The sequence below is a fragment of the Ranitomeya variabilis genome, chromosome 1 (genome assembly GCF_051348905.1).
Source record: "Ranitomeya variabilis isolate aRanVar5 chromosome 1, aRanVar5.hap1, whole genome shotgun sequence".
In the NCBI taxonomy this organism is placed as follows: domain Eukaryota; kingdom Metazoa; phylum Chordata; class Amphibia; order Anura; family Dendrobatidae; genus Ranitomeya; species Ranitomeya variabilis.
The window spans coordinates 1136567122-1136594717 of record NC_135232.1 but is presented as its reverse complement, the minus strand read 5'-3'; the positions used below and the strand labels follow the sequence as shown (position 1 = coordinate 1136594717).

The 27596-nt window shown below is 45.1% G+C and overlaps 1 protein-coding gene across 10 annotated transcripts in view; it reads right to left on the bottom strand.

Moving 5' to 3' along the window:
• SLC4A11 (solute carrier family 4 member 11) overlaps positions 1-27596 on the bottom strand; it is a 285187-nt gene that overhangs the window by 45913 nt on the left and 211678 nt on the right. For 7 of the 10 annotated variants that reach the window (XM_077280311.1, XM_077280316.1, XM_077280318.1 and 4 more), the window contains exons 2-4: positions 14364-14432; positions 3965-4126; positions 586-629 (exon numbers count right to left, since the gene is read on the bottom strand). In XM_077280311.1, coding sequence (XP_077136426.1) covers positions 586-629; positions 3965-4126; positions 14364-14432 — 275 coding nt within the window. The remainder of the gene's footprint in view (positions 1-585; positions 630-3964; positions 4127-14363; positions 14433-27596) is intronic. The other 3 variants (XM_077280312.1, XM_077280315.1, XM_077280313.1) reach the window with 2 other exon arrangements.

The following is a 27596-nucleotide window of genomic DNA, read 5'->3' as shown; positions in this document are numbered from 1 at the left end:
GCCCGGCATCTCAGACTTGTTTATAAATGAGAAGTGCAGCGAGATCTAAACCACCAGATAATTTAATAAAAGGAGAAGCGTCTTTTGGCGGTTGCCAGTATTTATTCGGGGGACTGAGTGTAGCCGCAGGGCTGTGCTGCCTCGATCTGCTTGGTACAAAGAGATGGGTTTAATTAAGATGAATTCCACATTCTGAAGATCACGTCTACGAGGGACGGTAACGAGAGGAACAAAACAACTGAAGTCATAAAACCTAACTCTAGACAGCGTGTGGCGCGGAAACCTCTGACTCTAACATCAACAAGACAACAAGGCAGGCTCTGGTTCATTAGGTCACCAGAGGGAGGAAGGAGTCTCCTGCCAGGCCAGGGACCTGCTTCGCTGGGCTGTAGGGGCCATCTCCCTCTCTATTATAGGATAAAGTGACACACAACATAACAGCCCGGAAAACGTCAAAACACTCCTATCATCCTGCAAGTAAACAGGACCTTATGGACCTGCCCGACTACTAACAGGAAGGAGTGGGCACAGCAGAAACATATTAGTATTGACTGGAGGGCTAGGATTACTTAAGGGTGCACTTACTTTTCGTGACGTGTGCAGCAGTACGCAGCCATTGCCCTCGTCTTCTAGAGAAAAATAAAAGGAAACGTAGAACATTAATCACATCCATCAAAAGTCAAAACATCAAAACTGCAGAGGGGAAAGTCCAGTGTAGAGGACACCACAGAGGATGATCCCTGAGCGATAGTGGGACCACCTCAACGTCTCCGGTCAAAGACCCACCGCTCCAGGGCTCTGATAGAACGCTGGTACTTAGCTTTTCTGCGGCCATCTATCTGGATATTAATGGGAACAATGCAAATACGGAAAGGAAATTATTGAACAAGTAAGGGATGCTGGGAGGATTTAACTTTGAAATTTGCAGAATTATGAATGCAGCTCAGGAGTTTAACACAACCTGTAACGATCTAGAGCAGAAATGAGCTAAGTGCTGAATGTTGAGGCATCCTGAACAGCGCAGCCGCATCCCGCGCCACGCAGCCAACAACTGCCCGATCACTGCATTCTCTGGATGCAAATATCAGACAACAATCATGGAACGGGGAGTGTCAGCTTCTGCCTCCATCACTGAGCAGGGGTGTCAAAGAGCAGCCACCACCGCCATCAGGACAGGAAGCCATACTGAGCCAGACCCCCGAGCAGAAGTTACAGGGGGTGAGGCCGCTCGGCATTGTGCAGCTTGGTCACAAACAAGGGGCGGCATTACTGTGAGGAAGCGGCACTATTATGGGCTCCGCTCCAGACCGCTGAACACCGCTCTCCCCGGAGTCAGACGCTCCAGCCCTGGCTGTATATAGGGGAGTCACCGGGTCCCAGAAACAGGGGTTCTGGTGAGTTAGAGCAAAGTTACATGTAAAATCCCTGCTGGTCTAGGGCAGGGGAGGGCTGAAAGAATTAGTTGCAAGTTCCCTGGCAGTGTACAGCAGCGAGGGTAGCATTGAAAATTCCTCGGTGGTCTACAGGCGCAGTGAAAGGATAGCTTCATATTCCCTGGTGGTCTACGGGTGCAGTGAAAGGATAGCTTCATATTCCCTGGTAGTCTAGGGGTGCAGTGAAAGGATAGCAGCACATTTCCTGCTGGTCTAGGGCAGGGAGGGTTGGGACAGTTGTTGGCCCTGGTACTGATGTGGGACTAGAAAACAATTTGACAACCAGTTTCCACCGAGTTTAGAAGTGAAGCCTCGTGTGTGCGAGTAACAACGTGTCTGAACTTAAGGATCACTGCCCCTTTAAAAAGCCTCATTGGCATCAGCAGCCTACAGCACGCAGCGTCCGCCTGCACAGTCCCTCACATATAGGCTTAATGAGCTGCGGCATCATGCAGCGCTCACCCTCAGCCCCGACACACGGGGAGCGGGGATCTGATTAGTGGCTCTGCCTCATACTATCAGCTGTCTGTGCCAGTGTGCGCGCTCCATCTGGCACCGCCACCGACTCCACAGAAAATACTGCATTATTTATGCCAGAGAGGAGCGCCAGGGGTAAACACGAGGAAATGCCAGCAAGACGGCACCGCCGAGGAGCCCAGAGCGCTCAGGAACCATGGGGGGAGCAGCGCTCCACCTCCAATGTGCAGGACTAATAGTGTACACTGACCGCACCAGCAGAACAGTGAGTGCAGCTCTGGAGTATAATACAGGATGTATCTCAGGATCAGTAATGTAATGTATGTACGCAGTGACTGCACCAGCAGAATAGTGAGTGCAGCTCTGGGGTATAATACAGGATGTAACTCAGGATCAGTAATGTAATGTATGTACACCGTGACTGCACCAGCAGAATAGTGAGTACAGCTCTGGGGTATAATACAGGATGTAACTCAGGATCAGTAATGTAATGTATGTACACAGTGACTGCACCAGCAGAATAGTGAGTACAGCTCTGGAGTATAATACAGGATGTAACTCAGGATCAGTAATGTAATGTATGTACACAGTGACTGCACCAGCAGAATAGTGAGTGCAGCTCTAGAGTATAATACAGGATGCAACTCAGGATCAGTGATGTAATGAATTTTTCATGATTTCTGATGACTCACTTGTGCAGGAATACTCTGTTCTCTCGGATTGTGAATTATTCGTGAGGTACTGACACGTCGCTTTCTTTTCGGGGACACGATCTGCGCTCTTCTTTGTATTCTGGAGCCCACGTCCCCATTATTCCTCCCAGTGCTATATATCCGGTGCCACCTGCGGACATTGTGTAGGGGCCGGGTCTCGCTGGTAGGGTCCCAGAGAGGCATGAACAACTTTGGCTAGATATTACATTTTTACTATTACGTTGCTCCCTGATACTGCGTCCCGTCCCGTCCCCCCCCCCCCCCCAGGACATTATGGAGGTGCAGTCCCCTCCCTACAGTAGGAGCTTATGTAATGGCAGGACTTCCTGTCTGCTCTGGGTAATGGGAAATAATGGCCGGTCCCCGTGTGATGCTGACAACCCGCCTGCAGGTACAATGGGGCAGTTATATAACGCCAGCGTATCTGCCGAATATTACCGCCTCAGCACCGCAACAGGCAACATCCAGGCACGGAAACAGCCGCCGCCGTCACAGAAAACATCGGCTAAATCAATGACTTTTTATTATCTCTCATCAGAGACATCTGCTGCTTTCTCCACTTTGCAGCCCATGTTTTCTAATGAATCCATACTCCAGGCTGAGCACGCTCACAGGCAGGAACCGTGCACTTCTTACAGGTGTCTGAGTGCTCAGAGGGGGTGTTTTATTGTAACCTAGAGCTGGATTCACAGATACATTACCAAGTATCCTTTATAATGTCTTCCATTCTGCAAAGTTCTAGAACGTGTTTTATTTCATCCCAGCTCTGGATTCACAGCTACACTGCTCAGTAAGGCTTCATATCCTCAATGCAGCAGATTTCAAGTACATGTTAAATAATGAACTCACAGGTACACTGCTTAGTACTGCTGTTCCATATCCTACATGCAGATGTTTCATCTGACACAAATTATGAATTCACAGCTAAACTGCTCAGCACTGTTGTCTAAGATCTTACGTAAAGCAGCATTTTAGGACATAACCGTCTCCCTACAGTGCTGAATTCACAGCTGCACAGCTTATTACAGCTGTTTCATAACCTCCATGCAGCAGATTTCTGGTACATGTTAAATCATGAATTCACAGCTACACTGCTGAGTACTGTTTAACATCCTCCATACGGCAGCATTTTAGAACATATCACTACAGTGCTGGATTCACAGACACACTGCTCACTGCAGCTCTCTAATGTGCTATATCTTGATGCTTCTAAACATGTGCTACATACACACAGGAGAACATGATATGGCACAAAACCACTTGACTTGGGTACCAGACTAGTATATTTTGGGATTACACTTCAGTCCCCATTTTTGCACAGCAGCTAAGACCAGCACCCACCTGTAGCATTCTGCTGTCCTTCTAGATTAACATTCACGAAAAAACGGATACTCTCTCCAGACACAATGGAGGATTGGACAGTATCGAACAGCTCCTCTCCTCCTCCACCTTCTTCCTCTTTGGTTTCGCCATTGTCATCTGTTTCGCACTTATGGTAACCTGCTGAAAACACAAAACAGAGATGAGAGGGGAAATCCTGGAGCAGCATCAGGAACATGCGGGATGGCAAATTTACTTATTAAACATCAAGACATGTCAAATTATGAGAGCTATAGGCTAAAGGGGGCTGTCCTAGGCTAAAGGGGGCTGTCCACAACCAGGAGATCAGCACCAGGCCTGGGGAACAGCAGCAACATCTCCAGCTTTGATTTAACACAGGACAGGGTTTCTTTTGAGAGTTCCTCAGTAACAGATGCCTGCTCTCTTCTCAGTCTATACATTGGCCCGGATATAGTAGGGGGCTGGCCGAGCGCTCTCTTCTCAGTCTATGCATTGGCCCGGATATAGTAGGGGGCTGGCCGAGCGCTCTCTTCTCAGTCTATGCATTGGCCCAGATAAAGAAGGGGGCTGGCCGAGCGCTCATTTCTCCATCAGGGACAGTGCATAGCTCTCAGCCAGCCCCCTTCTCAGATCCAGTGAAAAGACAAATGAATGCTCGGCAAGCTCCCTTATGTTTCTATGCACGGGCCCTGATGGGAGAAATGAGTACTCGGACAGTCCCCTTCTCTCAGGGCCAGTGCATAGAAAGAGATAAGCACTAGAGAAAGGGTCTTACCGAGCACTCATTTCTCAGCATATGCACTGGCCCTGATAGAGAAGGGGGCTGGCCAACTGCTTATAGGTCTGCATATGCACTGACCATAATAAAAAAAGACTGGTCAAATATTCATTTCTCTATTAATATTCTGAGCCTAAAAGTGATGAGCACTCGGCTAGCCCCCTTCTGTACATCTATGGACCCTGATACATAAGGGGGCTGACTTTGCTTAGGAATTGAGCCCGTCAGCCAGCTCCCTTCAAATACAACTAATGACGCGCTGTTACAGGAAATGAGAACATAAGTAGGCAGTGGCCTGGTGATCGGGGGCCGATGCCGAATCCCTGGTGATCGGGGGGCCGATGCCGAATCCCTGGTGATCGGGGGCCGATGCCGAATCCCTGGTGATCGGGGGCCGATGCCGAATCCCTGGTGATCGGGGCATTTTTGTTAAACTAAATTGTATTAGCAAGCACTAAAACTTTCTAGATTAAACAAAACTAAAAGAAAAGGTAATTTTTTTTTCAACCCCTTTAAATTAGTTTTTGTTTTTTTGCTTATTACTTTTTTTTATTTTTTCAATTAGAGGATTACAGTGTCCGATCTCACACTACACACCCTACGCTGTACGATGTCACTGTCACGCTATGTACTTTTATAGTGACACCATGTTCCCTATTCCTATACGTTCCATATTATACGTATAGATCACATAATACTGTACCTGTTACGATACATTTCTGATGCTCTTATGTTGTATTTTACGTTATTCTATTTTCTGGACAATATAGAGGTATAATCTCCGCACTATTTCTGTGCCATGAATGAAAAAAATCCAGGATCAAAAGTGTTAATTTATAGCAGGAAACCGTATTTAATAAAGTGGGTAATCAGGAACATTCTTCGGCATTAATTGCCAAAAATCACATAGAGGTGAAACAAAACAGCCATTTGGTAACTGCCACAACACAGCGGCCATTGTGAAATGCCCTGGAGGGTACTAGGGAGAGTGCACGTCTGAGTATATGAGTGAGCACCGAGTGCTGGCCGTATACGAGGAGGAGGCAGCGCAGGCAAAACACCACAGAGCTGGGGTGACGCAACGCTCGGCTTCTACACAACCGCACTCAAGTCCATTGTTTCTTCCCTTCATATTGTTTGTATATATGGCCGCTGGCCAGAGAGACTAAGAGCGTCTTTAACCCCTATGTCCCTGCTGTTACAACATGAACTCTACAGATATTTCCAAGTCACTTTACGTACTGGACGACATCCCAAAAACAGAGTGAACGGGGCCATCCTAAGCCGCTACCATTCAACTAACTTGTTAAAGAGATTCTCTTATTTTACATATTTTTACAAACATTTAACAAAAAAAACAATCATTTCAGTCTCCTCCCCCTCTGGCAGCTGTGAATACATTCCCCAGTCAGTATCCTCCTCCTCTGGCAGTGGTGTATATATATTCCTGAATCAGCCTCCTTCCTCCTCTGTCAGCAGTAAAGACATCCCCAAATTCAGTCTCCTGCACCCTGTAGTAGCTGTAAATTATATCCCAAAAATCAGTCTCCTCCCCCCTCTGGCATCTATACATACATTTTCAAATCAGACACTACTGTCCCTCCCAAGGTGTATATATAGCCTCTTTAAGTTGTCAGCCCACCCCCACCCCTCCCAGTTGTAAATGTATCCCACTCCGGTTCCGTTCCTCTCGGGTAGCTGTAAATAGACTCTAGTCAGTCTTCTATCCATTTAGTTTTAAATATAGTCAACGGTCAAGATCTCCACCCCCTTTCTGGTGGCAGTAATACAGTTCCCAGTCAGTGTCATTCTCTCTGGCAGTTGTAAATTTATTCCCAAGTCACTTTCCACCACGTTCACCAGCTGCATTTATAGTTCTGTCACTCGTGAGGTTCATTCCCTTTCGACTAGTCCTAAATAAAGCACCTTGTAAAATTTGTAATCAGTCTTCTTCCCCCCCTTAGTACAAGATCCAGTTTGTCTCCTTCTCACTAGAGTAGTTGTACACATAACCTCAGTCTTCAACCCTTGTTGTAAACATGGTAGTCAGTCTCCTTCCCCCTCTGGCAGCAATAAATATGGTTCCCTGCAGGTAATTAAATATTAATTGTACCATGGGAGTTTGGATAACTGAAAACAAATAGTACTTACTTACTAATGGGTTTTTTCTTAGCTTGGCTGTTTAAATAACGGAGAACGTGTATGTGATACTCACCGTGAACACCAGGGGGCACTATACCAAGTCCGTAATTGTCAGAATATCAAAGTAAATGGTAAACATGGATATATAATTCCATATATAATACTATTATCGGACCTGTGCCCCCCTAATCTTGCCTCCTTTTTGAGGCTGCGTCTGTCTCGCTGCAGAATCCCCCATTGACGACCCCATAATCAATATATTAGGCGAGTGCAGTGTCGCGCTGCTCCTCATCCGCCCGAGGCATTCATACGTTCAGCCATCAGACCCTTATTTGCAGAACACATCGTGTCGCCTAATGAATGCGGCCATCAAAGGAGCGGCTGCATAATTAATGCAAATGACAACGAGCGGGCAAACACGGCCCAAACCGTCGCGAAGAGACTAGACAGACGCGAGCACTCTGGAGGTGCTCAGGAAGTACAAAAGTCACAGCGTAGGAGGAATCGCCAGCTGCAGGCTCAGAGCGTGAAACGCAGGCAATTCTGCTCAGAAAAATGCCACCATTTTATTATTTGTTAATTAAGTCCATGACGGCAGCCACAATCCCTCTAATCACGGTGATCGTCTGCAGCCAGATATACATTTTCCCTATAGCGGCCACTACAGGAGAAATGAAGTACTGCAACGATAATTACACAGTTGGGTCCGACCCCAGAGCGTCACTTCCAGGTGTGTAGAAACCCATCTCCCGGAAGAGAAGCCGTTGCAACCCGGAATGGAAAGGCCTACCCGACATAATGTAAAGGTGCTAAAGAAGAGAAAAAGCTTTTGATATGAAGGAATTTCCATGGACTCGACTAAGGCCCTTAAAAACGACTTATGTACCATTAAACATTGAAGAAGGTGGTCTTTAAACGTTAGCTGGTCTTCAAAAAGTCAGGAAGCCAACGTGCCTGAAACCATATCATCGGTGTCCGAATTTGGGATGGAAAGTTCTATTTTTATTGCCAGGCTTCTAACCACAAAGACCTTCCACTTCTAAGGTCAACTGGCGGTGGCTTTACCCCACGTGTGCTTCCGCCTGGCATTGTGCACAAGTCATAGTCTTTTCCTAAATAACACTTCTTGTGCTTGAGATTTCATCCATACGGAGTAATGGAGAGTCTGCAGTAACAGGACTATGGCTGGTGGCAGGGTTCAGGGTTGCCGAGCTGTCACCTGCGGGAGGCATTGTTCCTGACCGCTTTGAACACAGCATTAGGGAAGAAGGAAAAAAAAAAAAGGAAAGCCACTGAGGAATTTATGGAATGAGAAAAGAAAGAGCACAAACAGCTGTAAGGCCGATAACACGCCTCCGGGACGGAGCAGCTCCTCAGGACCACTAAGAAGGAAAAACATCTATCAGATGGTTTTCTCCACCGTCTGTTTGGTCAAGTCTTATGATGAATGTTACCTTACCTGCAAAACGAACACGAAAAACTTAGTGGCCCCATTCACGGTACATGATTGGGCCAATAATTCACCAGATTCTCCCACACGTAGGACCGCTCAACATTTTCTGATCAAAACTATCAGCAGTCTAAAATAAGACATGACTGATCCTTTTTCACCCAACCTCATGTTTCAAGCGAGAGTTGGCAGACCCCCATACAAAGTACGTAGAAAAGCCGCGGAGACACCATCACGTGTTTCTCAACGCAAGCAATGAATAGCCAGGCCTTTCACTGGGAAGGAACAACCACGGGAAGGGCAGCATCCAATAAAGGAAAACCACCTATGCCAAAACATGGTATCCATCCACAGACAGCTGTTTCGGGGTAATTGCCCCTCATCAGTGTGGAGTAGGAAACTGGCTATTAGGAGCAGTGCCCCATACAAAGTAGACTTTAGCTGAGTCTCCTGATAGCGGCAGGTCCGGCTGCCATTAGTCTAAGGTCCATCCAGCTTTAGGTAGTTGTCCCGACACATATTCCTGCCATCTCCATAGCCATCGATCTTAGGGCGGCTCATCTCCCATGAAAGGATGTCACATGAGGAAATCTAACTGCCCCATCCTCCTTTTTCCAGATGTCGCTGGTGGACACCACTGTACACATTAGATGGTCAATCGGCTTATTCATAGGGTTCATTAATAAGTACGGCCACCTAAAACCATGGAGTGTAGACAACCGCCATCTCGTCCACTACCCCAGGTAAAGAATCACACTTAGGAGAAGAAATAATTCGTCATGAGACATGGATTGGATCCTGGAGAACAAGGGATTTTTTCCACAGAAAAAAAATAAATAAATAAAAATACCATTGGAGGGTAAATTGCCAACCGATTCAATAAGCTGTAGAGAAACCACTGATCCAGGTGGCTGCCCTCCAATGGTCTGGAAAATCTTATATTGCAAAGATGTCCCAACCAGAGAAATTACATTGGTTGTGTCGATCCTGTAAATTCCTGTCCCTTCATAAAAAAAAAAAAAAAGTCACCCAAAATATAAATGCGAACGCAAGGCCTGGCAAGCACGACCGCTCCCGACAAGATGCCAAGGACCACGAGCCACCGCTTCAGCGCAATTTGAGTTGGACTTTTTTTCCCTTTAGTTGTGCACCTAACAAGATGGCAGAGTGATATTTCTGTGAGCCCTGACAGGTCATAGAGCTGAAATACAGAAATGCTGACTGTCCTCCTCTGTAAGAACATAGCGAGAGATTCAGAAGTGATGGAGATCGCACATCTCCAACAAAATGAGGAGACATTGATAAGAGCAGAAGAACATATCACCCATCACCCACCGTAAGGATTCACCCGCAGCCCCATGAGCACAGAAGAGAGCGCAGAAAATCAGGAGCTCGGCCAAGAACACAGAACACGAGGGTTAATCTCCCGATCCATCTTCACCTACTGGTCAGATCAACAAGTTTTTCTAGATCTTCTGCCTTAGCCAAACAGGGCAGTGGGGGGAGGCTCCTGCTGCAGCCACAGGATAGTAAAGGAGGATTGGGAACCGGACTGAGAATTGAAATTGCGCCAAGTCCGTCACACATCTTCTCACCTTCATTGCCAAAGGGGTTTAACTAAAAAAAAAGGCAAAAAGAAGCTGCAGTTCTGGCTGTCAGTCTATCCCTGTGCTAATAGTTGATGAGGAATCCATTCGCAAATCTCAAAATTGTCAACCCTCTTAGTTTGGGTTCACTGCATCTTATGATCTCCACCCGTCCCATCACATGCTCAATGAGGATACTTCCGGTGATTTAGGGAGGACTTGTCATCAGTCCTATAAGTATGGAGGCTTCACCCTAACAGATGTATCGGGAATGCTGGACTTCAATCACCAGTGCTTTTGTTCTCAATAAGCTCCTGCCAAAAATGGGTCCAGCAGAGGTTCTCCCCTTTTCCCATTCAGAACATGTGGAAAGACTCAATGGATCAATGGTGGCATAATGACCTGAAAGGTTGACTTATTGCATTGTGGCTGAATTAGAGTTTGAGTCCAAGCAGAGGCAACATCTACATGGACTTTGAACGTTCTTCACCTTGCATGGGTTTTCTTGGTCATTTTTCCCATTAATTAATAATGATTGGCTAATGAAAACAAGCCTTAGTATTTAGAGATAATCTTTTCTGGAGATGGAAAAAAAAGAGTCTACAAAACTGCAGATTCCGCATACTGGTGGACTCTGATCGTAGACTATGTATGGGGGCTTCTTGATTTCAGAATGTTGATTCTTTTGATCTCAGAAACATAAGCCGAGGAGTCGCTCTTTTCTAGAGATCATCGAAGCACTTGTGTATGGATGAATTCTGGCAGACGGCTTTTGGCTAACAGTTTGGTCTGCAGCTATCTATTGTGCATAGGGGCCCCCCAGGATTGGGACTGTATGAGAAAACACATTTTAGCTGCTGTGCCAAAGAATATAATTATTCCACCCAGGACTGTGGAGTCAGTAAGCCAAACCACCGACTCCTCAACTTCCACGACACCGACTCAGACTCCACTGTCCGGATTCCACCAATGGATGGCCAACTTGCAGCACATTTCCATTCCCGATTTTGAGCAACCCAATTTGTATAAAAATGTGAAATAGGAGGAGGCATCCCCTCTAAGGGGTGACACTTTCCCCACCCGTTATGGAATCCCAACCACAGCAAACAAGGAACAACCAAAGACGGGGCATGTGAAGTGAAGAAGGCAGTGATCGATCCAACTGTTGAGCTATTCCAAGATGGGCAGGTGCCATGATGTGCACCAACGCCAGGAGGGCTTCATACCGAGTTTTGTACAGGAGAACATTGACCTCTATCCCCTCTTCCCCAATGATGTCTTGGTCACAGGTGCCCAGTGGCAACACATCAAAAAGGAGAGACGCTCACACCAAATCTACTCTTCGAAAATAATCTTAGGCCACTTTGGGACACCAAAACCACCAACGAGTGGCCGGGAAAAGCGGTCTACAGAGGCATTTCTATATATTCTATATTCTCAGGATGACCCACCTTGAAACCAAAAATTAGTTATGGAGACCGTTGTCCCACTTTTAAAAGTAATCCAGAAAATTCTCATCCTAGATAAGTCACTAGTAGCGATGAGCCAACATGCTCTGATTAGGTGTTATCTGAGCATGCTCATGTGCCAACACTATCAGAGCACATTCGCTCAACACTAGTTACTATCCCTTTAAGCACAGAGACAATGGAGAGAACAAATTAGTCTGGGACGCTTCAAAGAGGACTTTGCATACATTAAGCTAAGAATAGATTGGGAGATGATGAGGAGCGGCCCCACCTTCACTGTGAAGGTAGTACACGGCAGGAGTAGTCATTGTTTTTGTCTATGGCAGGACAGGAGCCAAGCCAGCCGCACCCGCGTGCATCCCAAAGCTTACACAGTTTTTCACAGCAATTAATTACGGAAATGCCCTTTGGTCCATTTAATAATCTAAAAAAAAAATTTAAGGCTGTCGTCTTAAAAGCTTTGCTAACAGCCGGAGGCTCCTCGAGCTGCGAGACGCTGGAGAAAGCGAACACGGGAAACAGCCATAATGCAAAAGGCATAATGAGGCCTTGTAAGTACAATAGTCCGGGGAGAAGAGGACGGGCACACAGGAGTGACATCACTATGGCCACGAAGAGCAACGGTCACAGCATAGTGAAATTACCAGGATTCTTAAAGGAGTATTATCTTTTTTTAAAGCTGGTCATCTCAAATGAAAGATTTTCAAGAAAAATAAATTTAAAGAGTAACCGTTGTTATAATTTTTATTTCAGAAATCAATAGTACACATTAAAATAATCAACTTTGTAATATATCTCATCAGAGAAATCTGCTTCTGTCTCCTCCTGGATTGAACTTTCACTTTCAGTTCAGGGGTAAAATCTTTATTCAGTGAAGACAGATTGTCACCGAGATTATTATCCTCTAAGGAGAGGGGATAGTAGAGGAGGAGGAGCTAGGAGCAAAGCTCCTCCTACATTTCCACCCTCCCCTCTCCTTAAAGGATAAGAATCTCAGTAACAATCTGTCTTCACTGAATAAAGATTTCACCCCCTGAACTGAAAGTGAAAGCTCAATCCAGGAGGAGAAATAAGCAGATTTCTCTGAGAAGATATATTACAAAGCTGCTTATTTTCATGTGCACTATTGACTTCTGAAATAAAAATTTAGATGACCGTAACCCTTTAAGACATATTTTTCTTAAAAAAGAGAAGCCATCACCAATTTGGGCATGTCCTTCTTGTTTAATTAAAGATCTGGCAGCCCCATATTGTTGATTTTTATAAAAAAAAAAAAAAAAAAAGCACCAAGGTTCCTAAAGTCCCCCCCAATAGGACCTTGAACATTCAGGCTGCAGGATCGTGATCCCACAACTCTCCATGGACAATGCCCCTTGCGCTACTTCAGCCCTATAGTGCTCTTTTCATAGCATCATTAGTGATGCGCTGGGTTACTGGGTTAAAGTGCCAGATCTCGCTCCAGGGCAGCCGCAAAGTTCTGGAATCCCGCAACCTGCAGTTCAGACTTGATGGAAAGTTGTGCCCTCTCGGGCAGTGGGGGGATGTTAGGGTCCCTTATGAGCGCTTTTGTTTATGAAAGTCACTAATCTGGGGCTGTTCACACTAGGAGTGCACCTAAATTGTACTGCGCCCTAAAAATTCATACCCCTTTGTGCCTTGCATTGCTCTAACCATCAATTTATTGACGGGGAGACCATTACGTGAATGTATGTCCGACAGACATGTCTGCTTTACAGTGCACTGCCTCTCCATACCACAGACTTGTTTTAGGCTCCTCTTTGAATATCAGATGATACTAAAGGTGCACATTGGAGCAAGTCTGCATGGATCTAGCAGATTTCAGCATAATGGACCAGCCATCTTATGTGTTTATGGGGTTCTTCTGATTCTAGTGGAGACAGAAAGGTTAGTGCTAAAATCCCTTCTGTCCTACAAGAGGATGAGCCACCAGCAGAGGCGTCTGGCAGCAGCTTTCTGCCATCTCCACTTAAGAACACAAGCACGCCTGCTCCAAACAAGTGTGCATGTGTAAGGGGGGGATTGCAACATCAGATCAGTGGCCATCTCACACTCATAGCGCCCCTTAAGTCTCCGAAACCGGCTCCATACACCTATGTAGTGGCCGTAGCTCAGCTACCATTACCTTTAAAGGAGCGGAGCTGCAGTGCAGGCAATGACAACCATGGGGCCAAGTACACAATTTACATCTGGAGCTGATCGGTGATGGTGCCGAGTGCTGATCTGTGATTGTGCCGAGTGCTGATCTGTGATTGTGCAGTGTGTCAACCCCCCCCAGTGACCTGTAGACCATCAATATCAGGGACCTAGACAGCCCATTTAAGAACCTGAAGTTGCAGGATGGAAGCAATTAAAGACAAGGGGGCACAGACATCCCGTCTGGTTAGTGAGGAGGTCCTAGGGAGCTGGGCTTTGCCACACGTCCAGGCCAGGCTGGGTGGTGATCAGAGCGGCATGACTACATGTCTATATTGGAGGCCGGTGACGCTCTCACTTGATCCTGGACGTGAGGCCCCGGACATCTCAGATGCTCCAAGGACGTCACTCACAACAGACATGTAATGTGGCGGCACAAATTTAATTTCTCAGTGTTTAATGTGCCTCATAAGATGGGCGGTCGCAGGCTTTGATCTACGCTCTTTTGATGGATCTGGTGAAAGTCAATGCATTTATTTACAATTAGCGCACTGGGAAAAAACTGCTGAAGTCGACTTCAAAAGCCTCTGCATCTGACGTCTCCATTCATCCGAACAGACATCCTCGGCAGAAAGTTACCGGAGGGGATTGGGGAACACAAATGAAACAACTTTCCTACATGCTGAGAGGGTGCGCCTGTCCGTACAGAACTAGACAGATCCGAGGCAGCAGAATTCAGAGCGAAGCTCCGGAGGTGTAGCACAGGATAAGTTTAGTATTCGTACTAGTCAAATCAAAAAGATATCAAAAATGTTCTCACCATAGACTGAAGATTGAGTGCCCTCTTCAAAGAAGTATCCATTCCTGGACATCGCTGCCGGGGGGCTCTCTGCGGAAAGAAGGAAAAGCAGAATTAAGAAATGTTCACATCCTGGGCTCAGTCTTGTTGAATGGGTGTTTGACGAACCGATTAGTCAGTATCTGCAATACCAGTACAGCCAAAGGGGGCACTCCACTCGCCCGCGAGACTGGGCCCCTTTATCCCGGTGGTTGATCTCTCCACCAAGATCTCCACGTCGTCAGATGTTTGGTAAAATGAGTGATCTATAGGTCACTGGATGATATTTGATGCTATTTAACCATGTGATTGTTTGGTAGGTGGCGGACTGGCGGTAGATTTCTAGGCGCATGGGGTAAAGGTTTCCACCTCCCCGCATGGACAGTGATGTTCCATACAAGAGGTCAATGACCATTGCGTTATCTGCAGAGATGTCCACCACACGCTCATGGTTGCCGACTCAGACGCTACCAGGTGGTGGTCCATTTTTTCCCACTATGAAAGGAGCCACATATGGATAGACCCGTCACTTACAAATCAAAGGGTGGCAAAGGTGCCCATGTTCTTAATTCAAGGAGACCTCTATGCAACAAGGGCCACCGATTGTGAATTTAGAGAACCATCCAAGACCATCAACGTCAAGTTACCAAAATAAGGAAAACTGAAGTATCTGAATTCATTTTTTGGATGATGTAAAAAAAAACAAAAAAACAAAAACAAACAACTCCATTTTATGACCCGTTGGTCATCGATTTGAAGACCAGTTCATGTGTGAAGTCCACAGCCAGCTCAAGAGTCAGAGTTCGAGAAATGCACGGCCGAGTACTAATGAAACAAGGGGAAGGGGGGGGGGGGGGGGTGTCGGTCAATTCTGACACAAGACCATGTCTCATTTCCATGACCAACACTGGGCAAGATTTCTTAAAACTGCTCTATACGTCCAAAGCCTTCACCACAAGCCAATCGTTGGAAAACCGAAAGAAGCAAACATCCCTTAATGGCCTCCTACAAAATCTGTTCCAAGGGACGGATGCTGTTCGCCAAAAAGTAAATACAGTCATAGTAAATCGAGAAGACAAAAGGATAAGCGAGTCACCAAAAATACAAGGTAACATATCAAGAAACATGGCGTCATTACACAGCCGGCACGAGCTACTGTCACCAAGGGCAAAGGACTCAACATGGCGAGATCTATGCATGCTGTCACAATGGGTCAGAATGGCAGGGGTCTATCCGCTCCCCTATAAATGCCCCCCGAACACCCCTACATCGACACACCAGGGTTGACTAACTTCGGTATGAAGCTCTGCAAAAACACTCAAAACATTAACATTTAGCTATGATGTCACCACGCTCCTCTATACATTAGTAGTAAGCTACGATGTCACCGCGCTCCTCTATACATTAGTAGTAAGCTACGATGTTACCATGCTCCTCTATACATTAGTAATAAGCTATGATGTCACCACGCTCCTCTATACATTAGTAGTGAGCTACGATATCACCACGCTCCTCTATACATTAGTAGTAAGCTATGATGTCACCGCGCTCCTCTATACATTAGTAGTAAGCTACGATGTTACCATGCTCCTCTATACATTAGTAGTGAGCTATGATGTCACCACGCTCCTCTATACATTAGTAGTGAGCTATGATGTCACCACGCTCCTCTATACATTAGTAGTAAGCTATGATGTCACCACGCTCCTCTATACATTAGTAGTAAGCTATGATGTCACCGCGCTCCTCTATACATTAGTAGTAAGCTACGTCACCACGCTCCTCTATACATTAGTAGTAAGCTATGTCACCACGCTCCTCTATACATTAGTAGTGAGCTATGATGTCACCACGCTCCTCTATACATTAGTAGTGAGCTATGATGTCACCACGCTCCTCTATACATTAGTAGTAAGCTATGATGTCACCACGCTCCTCTATACATTAGTAGTGAGCTATGTCACCGCGCTCCTCTATACATAAGTAGTAAGCCATGATGTCACCGATGTCATGTCATGGTTTATTACTCTTAGGACATTAACATGGCTTCCTTGTGACTATATAATAAGAATCCATGACCTCCCCTCCGACGATCCAGGGCACCCCCTCCCCGATCCAGGGCACCCCCTCCGCCGATCCAGGGCATTACTGAAAATCATTTGTTTACCTGACAGTAATGCCAAACTCCTACCGAGCTGCCAATAAGTTATGACATCACCTATGACGACCTATTTAAAAAGAAAGCTATGACATCACCGCCCACCATTTACAGTTATGGCATCAGATCTCTTTCGACACCCAACTTTAGGTACAAAAGGACCGAGCTCAGACACAGGAGAAGGATAATGGAGGATTGTATTGTAATAAATCCATAACTCAACAACTGGAAAATAAAAAAGTCCAATCATCAGCAAAAGCTCGGGAAAATAAAATACAGATAAATATCAGAAACCCCAGGAAGATCCCACTCTCCGCTAATGGCTGGTTTGATAAGGAGCCAATTCTCTGACTCAACAAATCTGACATTTTAATCAGGAAAAAATGAAATAAAATTTTACCCTTAATTTTTCTTTTCGAGGCCCTGAGAAAGGGGACCCATGAAATGTGGCAATTACATTGGATGTTACCCAGAGACACAATTAATTGAACTTTACTGAACCAAGGATGATGGGTCGGAAAAGTGTTTTTTGCCCAACTATTTTTTCCAATGCAAAAAATAAAGAAGGCTCTATCCTGAGCAGAACGTCATTCATAAGAGTAATATCTCCAGACAGGAGATGAAGCCCAAACAACGGGAGGAAACAGCAAATCCCTTGTAGAAGCCGGCTGCATTCCTGCGAGATCGGACCCTGTACAGGGATAGGCTTATTAAATTCACATGCTCTGAGGCTTGTAATAAAGCCACCAGCAGACATTTATTCCAGGATTACTGATCAGAGGCTGTGCCCCCCAAAAACAAAAACAAAACACACATTCCCCGGATGTTTCCAAGCTGGAAACACATGAAGTCCTGAAGGCGAATAACGAGGTAGACCAAGTCAGAGAACACTCGCTCGTGTACACCAAGAAGATGACTGGCTCCATACGGTGGCTCAACATCTCCACCCATCCCGGTGCCTCCACAGTCATGGGTACAGACAGACATACCATCACCTAACAAAACAGGTAACTATAAGCAAACGCACAGAAGTCCCAACTGGGCAAACTGGTGTACCCCTGGGTACAGCATGCAAACTATGAACTGGGGCATCACCCTAAAAAATGCTTTTCTCGAGACAAATAGACCATTTCTAAAACGTGTGGTCTTGTATGGACAAGGTCTTCTGAGAAGGATCTATAAGGAAATAAATAGGTGATCCACTGCTTGACCACCATCAATCAGGTTTCTCTGTAGCACCAACACGAAGAAGAAAGTATTATACAATTGTCCATGTAAAGCATTGGCGTGCCAAGTCTTCCAGAACAAGACTCTGCTCTCCACTCGGAAAGTCGTACGCAGTTTCTACACCTCTTAAAAAGTACGACCTAAAACCTTTAGTGCCACTGCAAACAGCATTAAAACTAATTAAGTAAAACAAAGCCAAACATTGGAGACAAAAAAAATATGGAGGCAGTTGTGCGATCCTTCTAAAGTCAGCTAGCTCATTTGAGAGTCATGGGTACCTACATACTACCAGTTGACCAGGCCATTCGAGTCATAGTTGGGACAACAGTTAGGTCAAAACTTATAGAAGTCTAATTACAAAGGGCAAATATCACCGATAAGCTTGTAGTGCTTGGGATCACAATTGGGCACCATGAGTTGGAGAACTAATTTCAAAGCGCAAACAATACAGACAGTCTTATGGTATCCAGAAATATCAAAGTCAGTGTCTGATCCTTCAAACAACAGCCAAATCATTTGGAGTGATTGGTACCTATATTGTAACACTTGACCACACCATAATTACAGTGGTTGGGGGTCAGAACTGGATGCCAGAAGTTGGAGAACTTTCGATTAAAAAGGAAAAAACACTGTACTAGGCTTATGGTGCCCGGACATATGAAGGTCATTATCTGACCTTCTGAAGATTAGCCAAATTATTTCAGCGTTATGACAATGGAAAATTGCTAAACTTTTCTGGACAAAAAGTAAATAAAAATGGAAATCATCTACGCAACATAGGACGTACGGACTATTATCTGTGCCCTGTAACCTTATCAAAATTCTTGTAGGCAAAAGAAAAAAAAAAGTAGTCCTAAAAGTCCTTCTACTTAACCAAAAGGACCATCTGGAAATTGGCCAGATGTTCTCTGGATACCTTTGATGAAACCCTAAGTGATAAATGCCATTCAATAACCATTAGTGACTTTGCCTCACCATGTTCTTCAGGGGTTCTACCCAATAAAAGACAATTATGGCAGCCATTGACGTACAGAATTTCACAGTAAATACTCAATGTAGAATTCCCGCGAGAAGGATTCCTCTGTATTTCACCCCCAGGCGCTGCTGTCAGATTACAATAGTTGACGAGCAACTTGGAAGTTTTGGCTTTTCAGCTGAAGCACAAACTCATACTTCCAGTTCATGATTTCGACAAGAGGCCACGTGATTAATTACGGCACGCAGAGTTGACTCCATTATCAGTAACAACAGCTTATGGAAAGCTCCCAGCCGATCGCCTCGTGGCCTATTTCGTATTGCCTCCTGAATTTCGTCAGCCGCCCTGCAGCTTTAATTAGTCGCACGTTTTATGATACAAATCTATTTATAAAAATCAGAAAGAAATAAGGCTCCTGAGTCCTTAAACTCTGGGGAGATGGTCCATGACATGTGTATCCAGAGACACTTGCCCTGGGGGACCCTTACTCAAGGATAATGGCAGCTTGAACTTGATATTGCTCCTATGAGGTCAATGGTTATGGCCACCAATAATTTCAAATTCTACAGTAGCCATATTAGTTGGGCAAGACCTAGTTTTGGAAAACCATTCAGGGAAAACTCCAAAACGCATCGTTAGGAGGCCATGCTCCAAGGACAAGCCAAAAAGAATAGCCTTAAGGTATGAACAAGCCTACCTACCAAACACTTTATAACTAGAGTCGAACAAAACAATTTGCAGGACCCTGGTCTAGGAGCCATGTCAGTAGTCCATAGCTGCCGGACTAGAGCCTTATGAACCTCCTGCTACCCGACAGCATCTCCGGTCCGTTTTTCACATCAACTAGCCTACTAATTTGAAGAGGTGCCGGCATGTAAGAGAAGGTTCACATGGCTCTGGTCCAGCGCTACAGACTACCAACCAGGTTCCTCCACATCTTTATGCTTAGATCTATTTAGAAAGAAATGTGCCTGTCCTTGCCAATATTATTCAACCTTATTTGAAAAACCAAAACTAATGACAAAAAGTAATAAAATGGACTACACTGACTCCTAACGAAAGACTCTTGCAAATATCCTTTTTTTTTTTTTGGAGCTCACGGTGGGATTAGCAAACTTCAGTGAACATTGGAGACCGGTTCCCCGCAGCTTAGTTGACATCAAAGAGCCTACCAAGACTTATTTTGGGGGATTTGTCAACCCCTCTGCCAAAATAAGTTCCTAAATTAGAGACGTGAACACAATTTCTCTCCAGTGAGTGGTTTATCTAAAAATCACCGAAAAAAAACTGAAGGAAAACACCACCCGAATAGATGAGAAGTCCATTATACTGGGAGGACTATTATCGGAAGTCCATTGTGTGATTACATCTGTGGTCAGAGTGACGGCTGTCTCCAGCGGGGTGGTGACAATTCGGGTGGGGTTAGTCCTAACAAATCAAGTGGGTTTGATAACATTCTTTGAAGGAGTCTCCACTACTTTGGGTTTCTGGATGAGTCCTGAAGTTGGCTTCTAGTTCGAAAGCTGATGGATTCTTAACACGTAGGCAACACGGCTCATCGAAAAGTCTACTGAGCCCGGCGGTAAGCTACAGTCTACGGGGAAAAATATACGCATAAATAAAAAAAAAAAAAGAGAGAGAGATGGCCCAACAACCAGAAAACGGTCAAGAGTCCAATTTTATCAAAACCTAGTATAAACACGTTGGTCTTAATTTACGACAAGTAATAAGTCCACCCCATTATCGTATCAGTTCTCACACCTACGAAACGCTACAGACGCGATAACATTTGATTTCCCAGAGGATTCTCCAAACATAACAACTGTACATTACCTCCCTCCCACTTCAATAGACTAAATTATATAATCTGCACTTGGTAGAAAGTTATTTAAAAATCATTAAACCGGGAGATTAATTTTCCTCAGAGCTTGATGGTAATTACAGAGAGCAGCGCAAGTGAAAGGATCTGAGCCGCTTACCGCTCTACACAGGAGGCCGAGCAGAAATGTGTGGCCAGCAGGAGGGGGAAAAAAGCAGTGCTATAGTATTATACTATTATACACAGGGCAGTATTATAGTAGAAAAAAGCAAGAAAGATCAGCTCAACTCCTCTCAGTCCCACCGCGCGGATCATGTAGTGCTGTAAGTAGTATGAAGGTGAAGCAGAAGTCCAGCGTCGGTACCCACCAGTGTACATAGGAGGAGTATTATAGTAGTTCTATTCTTGTACATAGGGGCAGTATTATAGTAGTTCTATTCTTGTACATAGGGGCAGTATTATAGTAGTTATATTCCTGTACATAGGGGCAGTATTATAGTAGTTATATTCTTGTACATAGGAGCAGTATTATAGTAGTTATATTCTTGTACATAGGAGCAGTATTATAGCAGTTATATTCTTGTACATAGGAGCAGTATTATAGTAGTTATACTCTTGTACATAGGAGCAGTATTATAGTAGTTATACTCTTGTACATGGGGGCAGTATTATAGTAGTTATATTCTTGTATATAGGGGCAGTATTATAGTAGTTATATTCTTGTACATAGGAGCAGTATTATAGTAGTTATATTCTTGTACATAGGGGCAGTATTATAGTAGTTATATTCTTGTACATAGGGGCAGTATTATAGTAGTTATATTCTTGTACATAGGGGCAGTATTATAGTAGTTATATTCTTGTACATAGGAGCAGTATTATAGTAGTTATATTCTTGTACATAGGGGCAGTATTATAGTAGTTATATTCTTGTACATAGGAGCAGTATTATAGTAGTTATATTCTTGTATATAGGGGCAGTATTATAGTAGTTATATTCTATTATATAGGAGCAGTATTATAGTAGTTATATTCTTGTACATAGGGGGCAGTATTATAGTAGTTATATTCTTGTACATAGGGGGCAGTATTATAGTAGTTATATTCTTGTATATAGGGGCAGTATTATAGTAGTTATATTCTTGTACATAGGGGGCAGTATTATAGTAGTTATATTCTTGTACATAGGGGGCAGTATTATAGTAGTTATTCTTGTATATAGAGGCGGTTATATATAGTTATATTACCGCACATATATGCCAGTGAACCAGAAACACCTTTTTCAGATTATTTTTGGATGTAGCCTAGTAATAATTACCGTACCGCCGGTAGGTAACATCAGAAGTGATGCGCTCTGTAAAAGATTCGTAGTGCTTTAAATCAGAATAATATGAAATAATATTTTATCATTTCAGAAGGAGCTTCCAACGTTTCTCCTACACCCTTAAGCATTCGGCCGTCCAACCCCCGTGTGCCCTGCATGGTACCAGACAATTATTGGCTATAATAAAGGATGTAATCGGCGATGAAGAAAAATCATTTGTCTCCTCATTTATAGAAAAATAAATCTTAATTGGTCCATAAGCAGGACACCCGCTTGGCCCTGTGCCCCGAGCACTTGTGTGCCCCAGGAGTCACCCCCATCGGGTCGGGTCTTCGCAGGACACTTGGTAGGGAATCTGGTATTCAAGGTGGTTGGGAGACAGAAGTGTGGAGTATGAGGAGCGCGCGGAGGGGAAATTGATCCTCCATAGTCCCCAATGTGTTTACAAACTGACAACACGAGGTCTGAAGAGCGCGGATTATCACGTACGATGGGCCAAATTGTCAGAAGGGAATGGGAGCCATGGCAGCTCTCCAATCATCAGGAGAACAGACCTATTCAGTGGCAGACTAATGGTTACTGGAGGGTGAGAAAGGCCGAGTGCACGAGACAGGACAGTGCGCTACACAGGCAGGCGAAAAAGTGGGGGACAGCGCTACACAGGCAGGGAAGATGAGGGTCCGCTACACAGGCAGGTGAGAACACAAGGGGGCGCGCTACACAGGCAGGCGACAAGTGGTGGCATGCTACACAGGCAGGCGACAAGTGACGGCACGCTACACAGGCAGGCGACAAGTGACGGCACGCTACACAGGCAGGCGACAAGTGACGGCACGCTACACAGGCAGGCGACAAGTGACGGCACGCTACACAGGCAAGCGACAAGTGGTGGCGCGCTATACAGGCAAGCGACAAGTGGTGGCGCGCTACACAGGCAGAAGAGAAGTGGTGGCGCTCTACACAGACAGGAGAGAAGTGGTGGCATACTACACAGGCAGGCGACAAGTGGTGGCGCGCTATACAGGCAGGTGAGAAGTGGTGGCATGCTACACAGGCAGGAGACAAGTGGTGGCATACTACACAGGCAGGCGACAAGTGGTGGCGCGCTATACAGGCAGGTGAGAAGTGGTGGCATGCTACACAGGCAGGAGACAAGTGGTGGCATACTACACAGGCAGGCGACAAGTGGTGGCGCGCTATACAGGCAGGTGAGAAGTGGTGGCATGCTACACAGGCAGGAGACAAGTGGTGGCGCGCTATACAGGCAGGTGAGAAGTGGTGGCATGCTACACAGGCAGGAGACAAGTGGTGGCATACTACACAGGCAGGCGACAAGTGGTGGCATACTACACAGGCAGGAGACAAGTGGTGGCGCGCTATACAGGCAGGCGACAAGTGGTGGCATGCTACACAGGCAGGAGACAAGTGGTGGCATACTACACAGGCAGGCGACAAGTGGTGGCGCGCTATACAGGCAGGTGAGAAGTGGTGGCATGCTACACAGGCAGGAGACAAGTGGTGGCATGCTACACAGGCAGGAGACAAGTGGTGGCATACTACACAGGCAGGCGACAAGTGGTGGCGCGCTATACAGGCAGGTTAGAAGTGGTGGCGCGCTATACAGGCAGGTGAGAAGTGGTGGCGCGCTATACAGGCAGGTGAGAAGTGGTGGCGCATGAGAGGCAGGCAAGAACGCAAGGGGGAGCGAGAAAGAGGCATGCGAGAAGGGATGGGGGCACACAAGAGAGGCAGGCGAGAAAGCAAAAAAGGTAGATGTTAAGAATGTGAGAAAGTCAGGGAAAACGTGAGACCAGAAAAAGATTAAGAGACGAGAGGTTACGAAAAAGTGTGTCAAAAAGTGACAGGAAAGTGTGCCACGAGAAGAGATTGAAAGCAAGAGGCAGAAAGGAAGGAAGGAGCACAGAAGAGACAACGGTAGAAAATATATATATATATATATATATATATATACACATATACTAGCTGTACTACCCGGCTTCGCCCGGGTTAATGACTGCTGTTAGCAAAATAGAATGTGTTAACAAAAATTTATTCTGCACACAAAAACCACAAAACAAATAGATAGAAATGTAATTATTAAAGGGCAAAAACTAAGCCAATAGAAGCATTTCACAACATATATTAGCTTTCTTATACTGAGAATGTCTTTGTTGCCTATATTAACCAATCAGAGCTCAGATTAATTAACACTAGCAAAATAGAAGCTGAGCTGTGATTGGTTGCTATTGGCAGCCTGATAAATCCCCAGCCAACAGGAAGCCCTCCCCCTGGCAGTATATATTAGCTCACACATACACATAATAGACTGGTCATGTGACTGACAGCTGCCGGATTCCTATATGGTACATTTGTTGCTCTTGTAGTTTGTCTGCTTATTAATCAGATTTTTTTTTTTGAAGGACAATACCAGACTTGTGTGTGTTTTAGGGCGAGTTTCACGTGTCAAGTTGTGTGTGTTGAGTTGCGTGTGGCGACATGCATGTAGCGACTTTTGTGAGATGAGTTTTGTGTGGCGACATGCGTGTAGCAACATTTTGTGTGTCGAGTTGCATGTGACAGGTTAGTGTAGCAAGTTGTGTGCAGCAAGATTTGTGCATGGCGAGTTTTGCGCGTGGCGAGTTATGTGTGGTGCGTTTTGAGTATGTGCAAGTTTTGTGTGAGGCAACTTTAGCATGTGTTGCCACTTTTGTGCATGTGGCAATTTTTCTGTGTGTGCAAGTTTTGCATGAGGTGAGTTTTCCATGAGGTGAGTTTTGCATGAGGCGAGTTTTGCACGTGTGGCGAGTTTTGCATGTAGCGAGCTTTGCGCGTGGCGAGTTTTGAGTGGTGACTTTTGTGTTTCGACTTTTATGTGGCGAGGTTGGTGTGTGTGGTGAAATGTGTGCTGAGGGTCGTATAGGTGTTCAAGTACGTGGTAGTGTGTGGCGCATTTTGTGTTTGTGTTCATATCCCTGTGTGCGGTGAGTATCCCATGTCGGGGCCCCACCTTAGCAACTGTACGGTATATACTCTTTGGCGCCATCGCTGTCATTCTTTAAGTCCTCATTGTTCACATCTGGCAGCTGTTAATTTGCCTCCAACACTTTTCCCTTCACTTTTTCCCCATTATGTAGATAGGGGCAAAATTGTTTGGTGAATTGGAACGCGCGGGGTTAAAATTTCACCTCACAACATAGCCTATGACGCTCTCGGGGTCCAGACGTGTGACTGCAAAATTTTGTGGCTGTAGCTGCGACGGTGCAGATGCCAATCCCAGACATACACACATATATACACACATTCAGCTTTATATATTAGATATACCTGTATGTAATCTCCTGTATATAGTATATACCTGTGTGTCATCTCACCTATATATAGTATATATCTGTGTGTCATCTCCTCCTGTATATAGTATATACCTGTGTGTCATCTCTCCTGTATATAGTATATATCTGTGTGTCATCTCTCCTGTATATAGTATATATCTGTGTGTCATCTCCTCCCGTATATAGTATATACCTGTATGTCATCTCCTCCTCTATATAGTATATACCTGTGTGTCATCTCCTCCTGTATATAGTATATACCTGTGAGTCATCTCCCGTGTAAATAGTATATACCTGTGTGTCATCTCCTCCTGTATATAGTATATATCTGTATGTCATCTCCTCCTGTATTAGACCTCGTTCACACGTTATTTGGTCAGTATTTTTACCTCAGTATTTGTAAGCTAAAATGGCAGCCTGATAAATCCCCAGCCAACAGTAAGCCCACCCCCTGGCAGTATATATTAGCTCACACATACACATAATAGACAGGTCATGTGACTGACAGCTGCCGGATTCCTATATGGTACATTTGTTGCTCTTGTAGTTTGTCTGCTTATTAATCAGATTTTTATTTTTGAAGGATAATACCAGACTTGTGTGTGTTTTAGGGCGAGTTTCGTGTGTCATGTTGTGTGTGTTGAGTTGCGTGTGGCGACATGCATGTAGCGACTTTTGTGAGATGAGTTGTGTGGCGACATGCGTGTAGCAACTTTTTGTGTGTCGAGTTGCATGTGACAGGTTAGTGTAGCAAGTTGTGTGCAGCAAGTTTTGCGCATGGCGAGTTTTGCGCGTAGCGAGTTTTGAACGGCGACTTTTGTGTTTCTACTTATGTGGCGAGGTTGGTGTATGTGTGGTGAAATGTGCGCTGAGGGTGATATGTGTTCGAGCACGTGGTAGTGTGTGGCGCATTTTGTGTGTGTGTTCATATCCCCGTGGTGGTGTGGTGATTATCCCATGTTGGGGCCCCACCTTAGCAACTGTACAGTATATACTCTTTGGCGCCATCGCTGTCATTCTTTAAGTCCCCCTTATTCACATCTGGCAGCTGTTAATTTGCCTCCAACACTTTTCCTTTCATTTTTTCCCCATTATGTAGATAGGGGCAAAATTGTTTGGTGAATTGGAAAGCGCGGGGTTAAAATTTCACCTCAGAACATAGCCTATGACGCTCTCGGGGTCCAGACGTGTGACTGTGCAAAATTTTGTGCCTGTAGCTGCGACGGTGCAGATGCCAATCCCGGACATACATACATACACACATTTAGCTTTATATATTAGATATCGCGAGAGAAACAGAATTGTACATTTTATTGCTCAGACAAACCCTTCCATAACGAGTGAAAAGTCAACAACCGATACCTAAGAGCCAGCGCGCTCCGCGTCCGTGTGCACCGGGGATCGCAGACCTTCATACGTCTCTGTTCCCGGCTCATCAGACTCGTATTCTGCAGGTTTAGCAGAACGTCGGGAAGTGAAGTGTTCATCACCCGAGAGGAAGCGGCGAGAATACTGTGTGCGGAGATCTGCATCGCCCTCGTCAGCGGATCTCCAGATTACAATATAAATTGGTAATGGCGTTCTGGCAGTCGGGCCTCGGCCTGCGCCTCCTCTGTACCCCGGAGTCACAGGATAGTACATGGGACACGCAAATTATCACTGGTGATTACTGCGCCAACACGTTCCTCAGCAGCTTACAATCAAAGAGGTTAAATAGGGATAAATAGAATATATATTATACACAGTCATGACCAAAAGTGTTGGCACCCTTGAAACTGTTCCAGAAAATGAAGTACGGTATTTCTCCCAGAAAAATATTACATTTACACGTTTTGTTATACGCATGTTTATTTCCTGTGTGTATTGGAACACCACAAAAAAAAAAAAAAAAAAAAAACTCAAATTGGACATAATTTCACACAAGAGTAGACTCCAAAAATGGGCCGGTCATAATTGTTGGTGCCCTCAAATTAATATTTTGTTGCACCCTTTGGAATATATAAGTGCAATCAGTTGCTTCCTACAACCACCAAGCTTCTCAACTGGAATTTTGGAGCACTCTTCTTTTGTAAACTGCTCCCGATGTCTCGTATGTGAAGGCGTCGTCTCCCAATAGCAATTTTAAGATCTCTCCACAGGTGATCAATGGGCTTTAGATCTGGACACATTGTCGCCACTTCAGAACTCCCCAGCACTTGGTTTCCATCCATTTCTGGGGGCTTCTTGAAGTATGTTTGTGGTCATTGTCCTGGTGTAAGACTCATGACCTAGGACGCAAACCCAGTTTTCTGACACTGGGGACTACATTGTGATCCAAAATCCTTTTGTAATCTTAAGATATCAGGACGCCTTGCACATAGTTAAGGCACCCAGTGCCAGAGG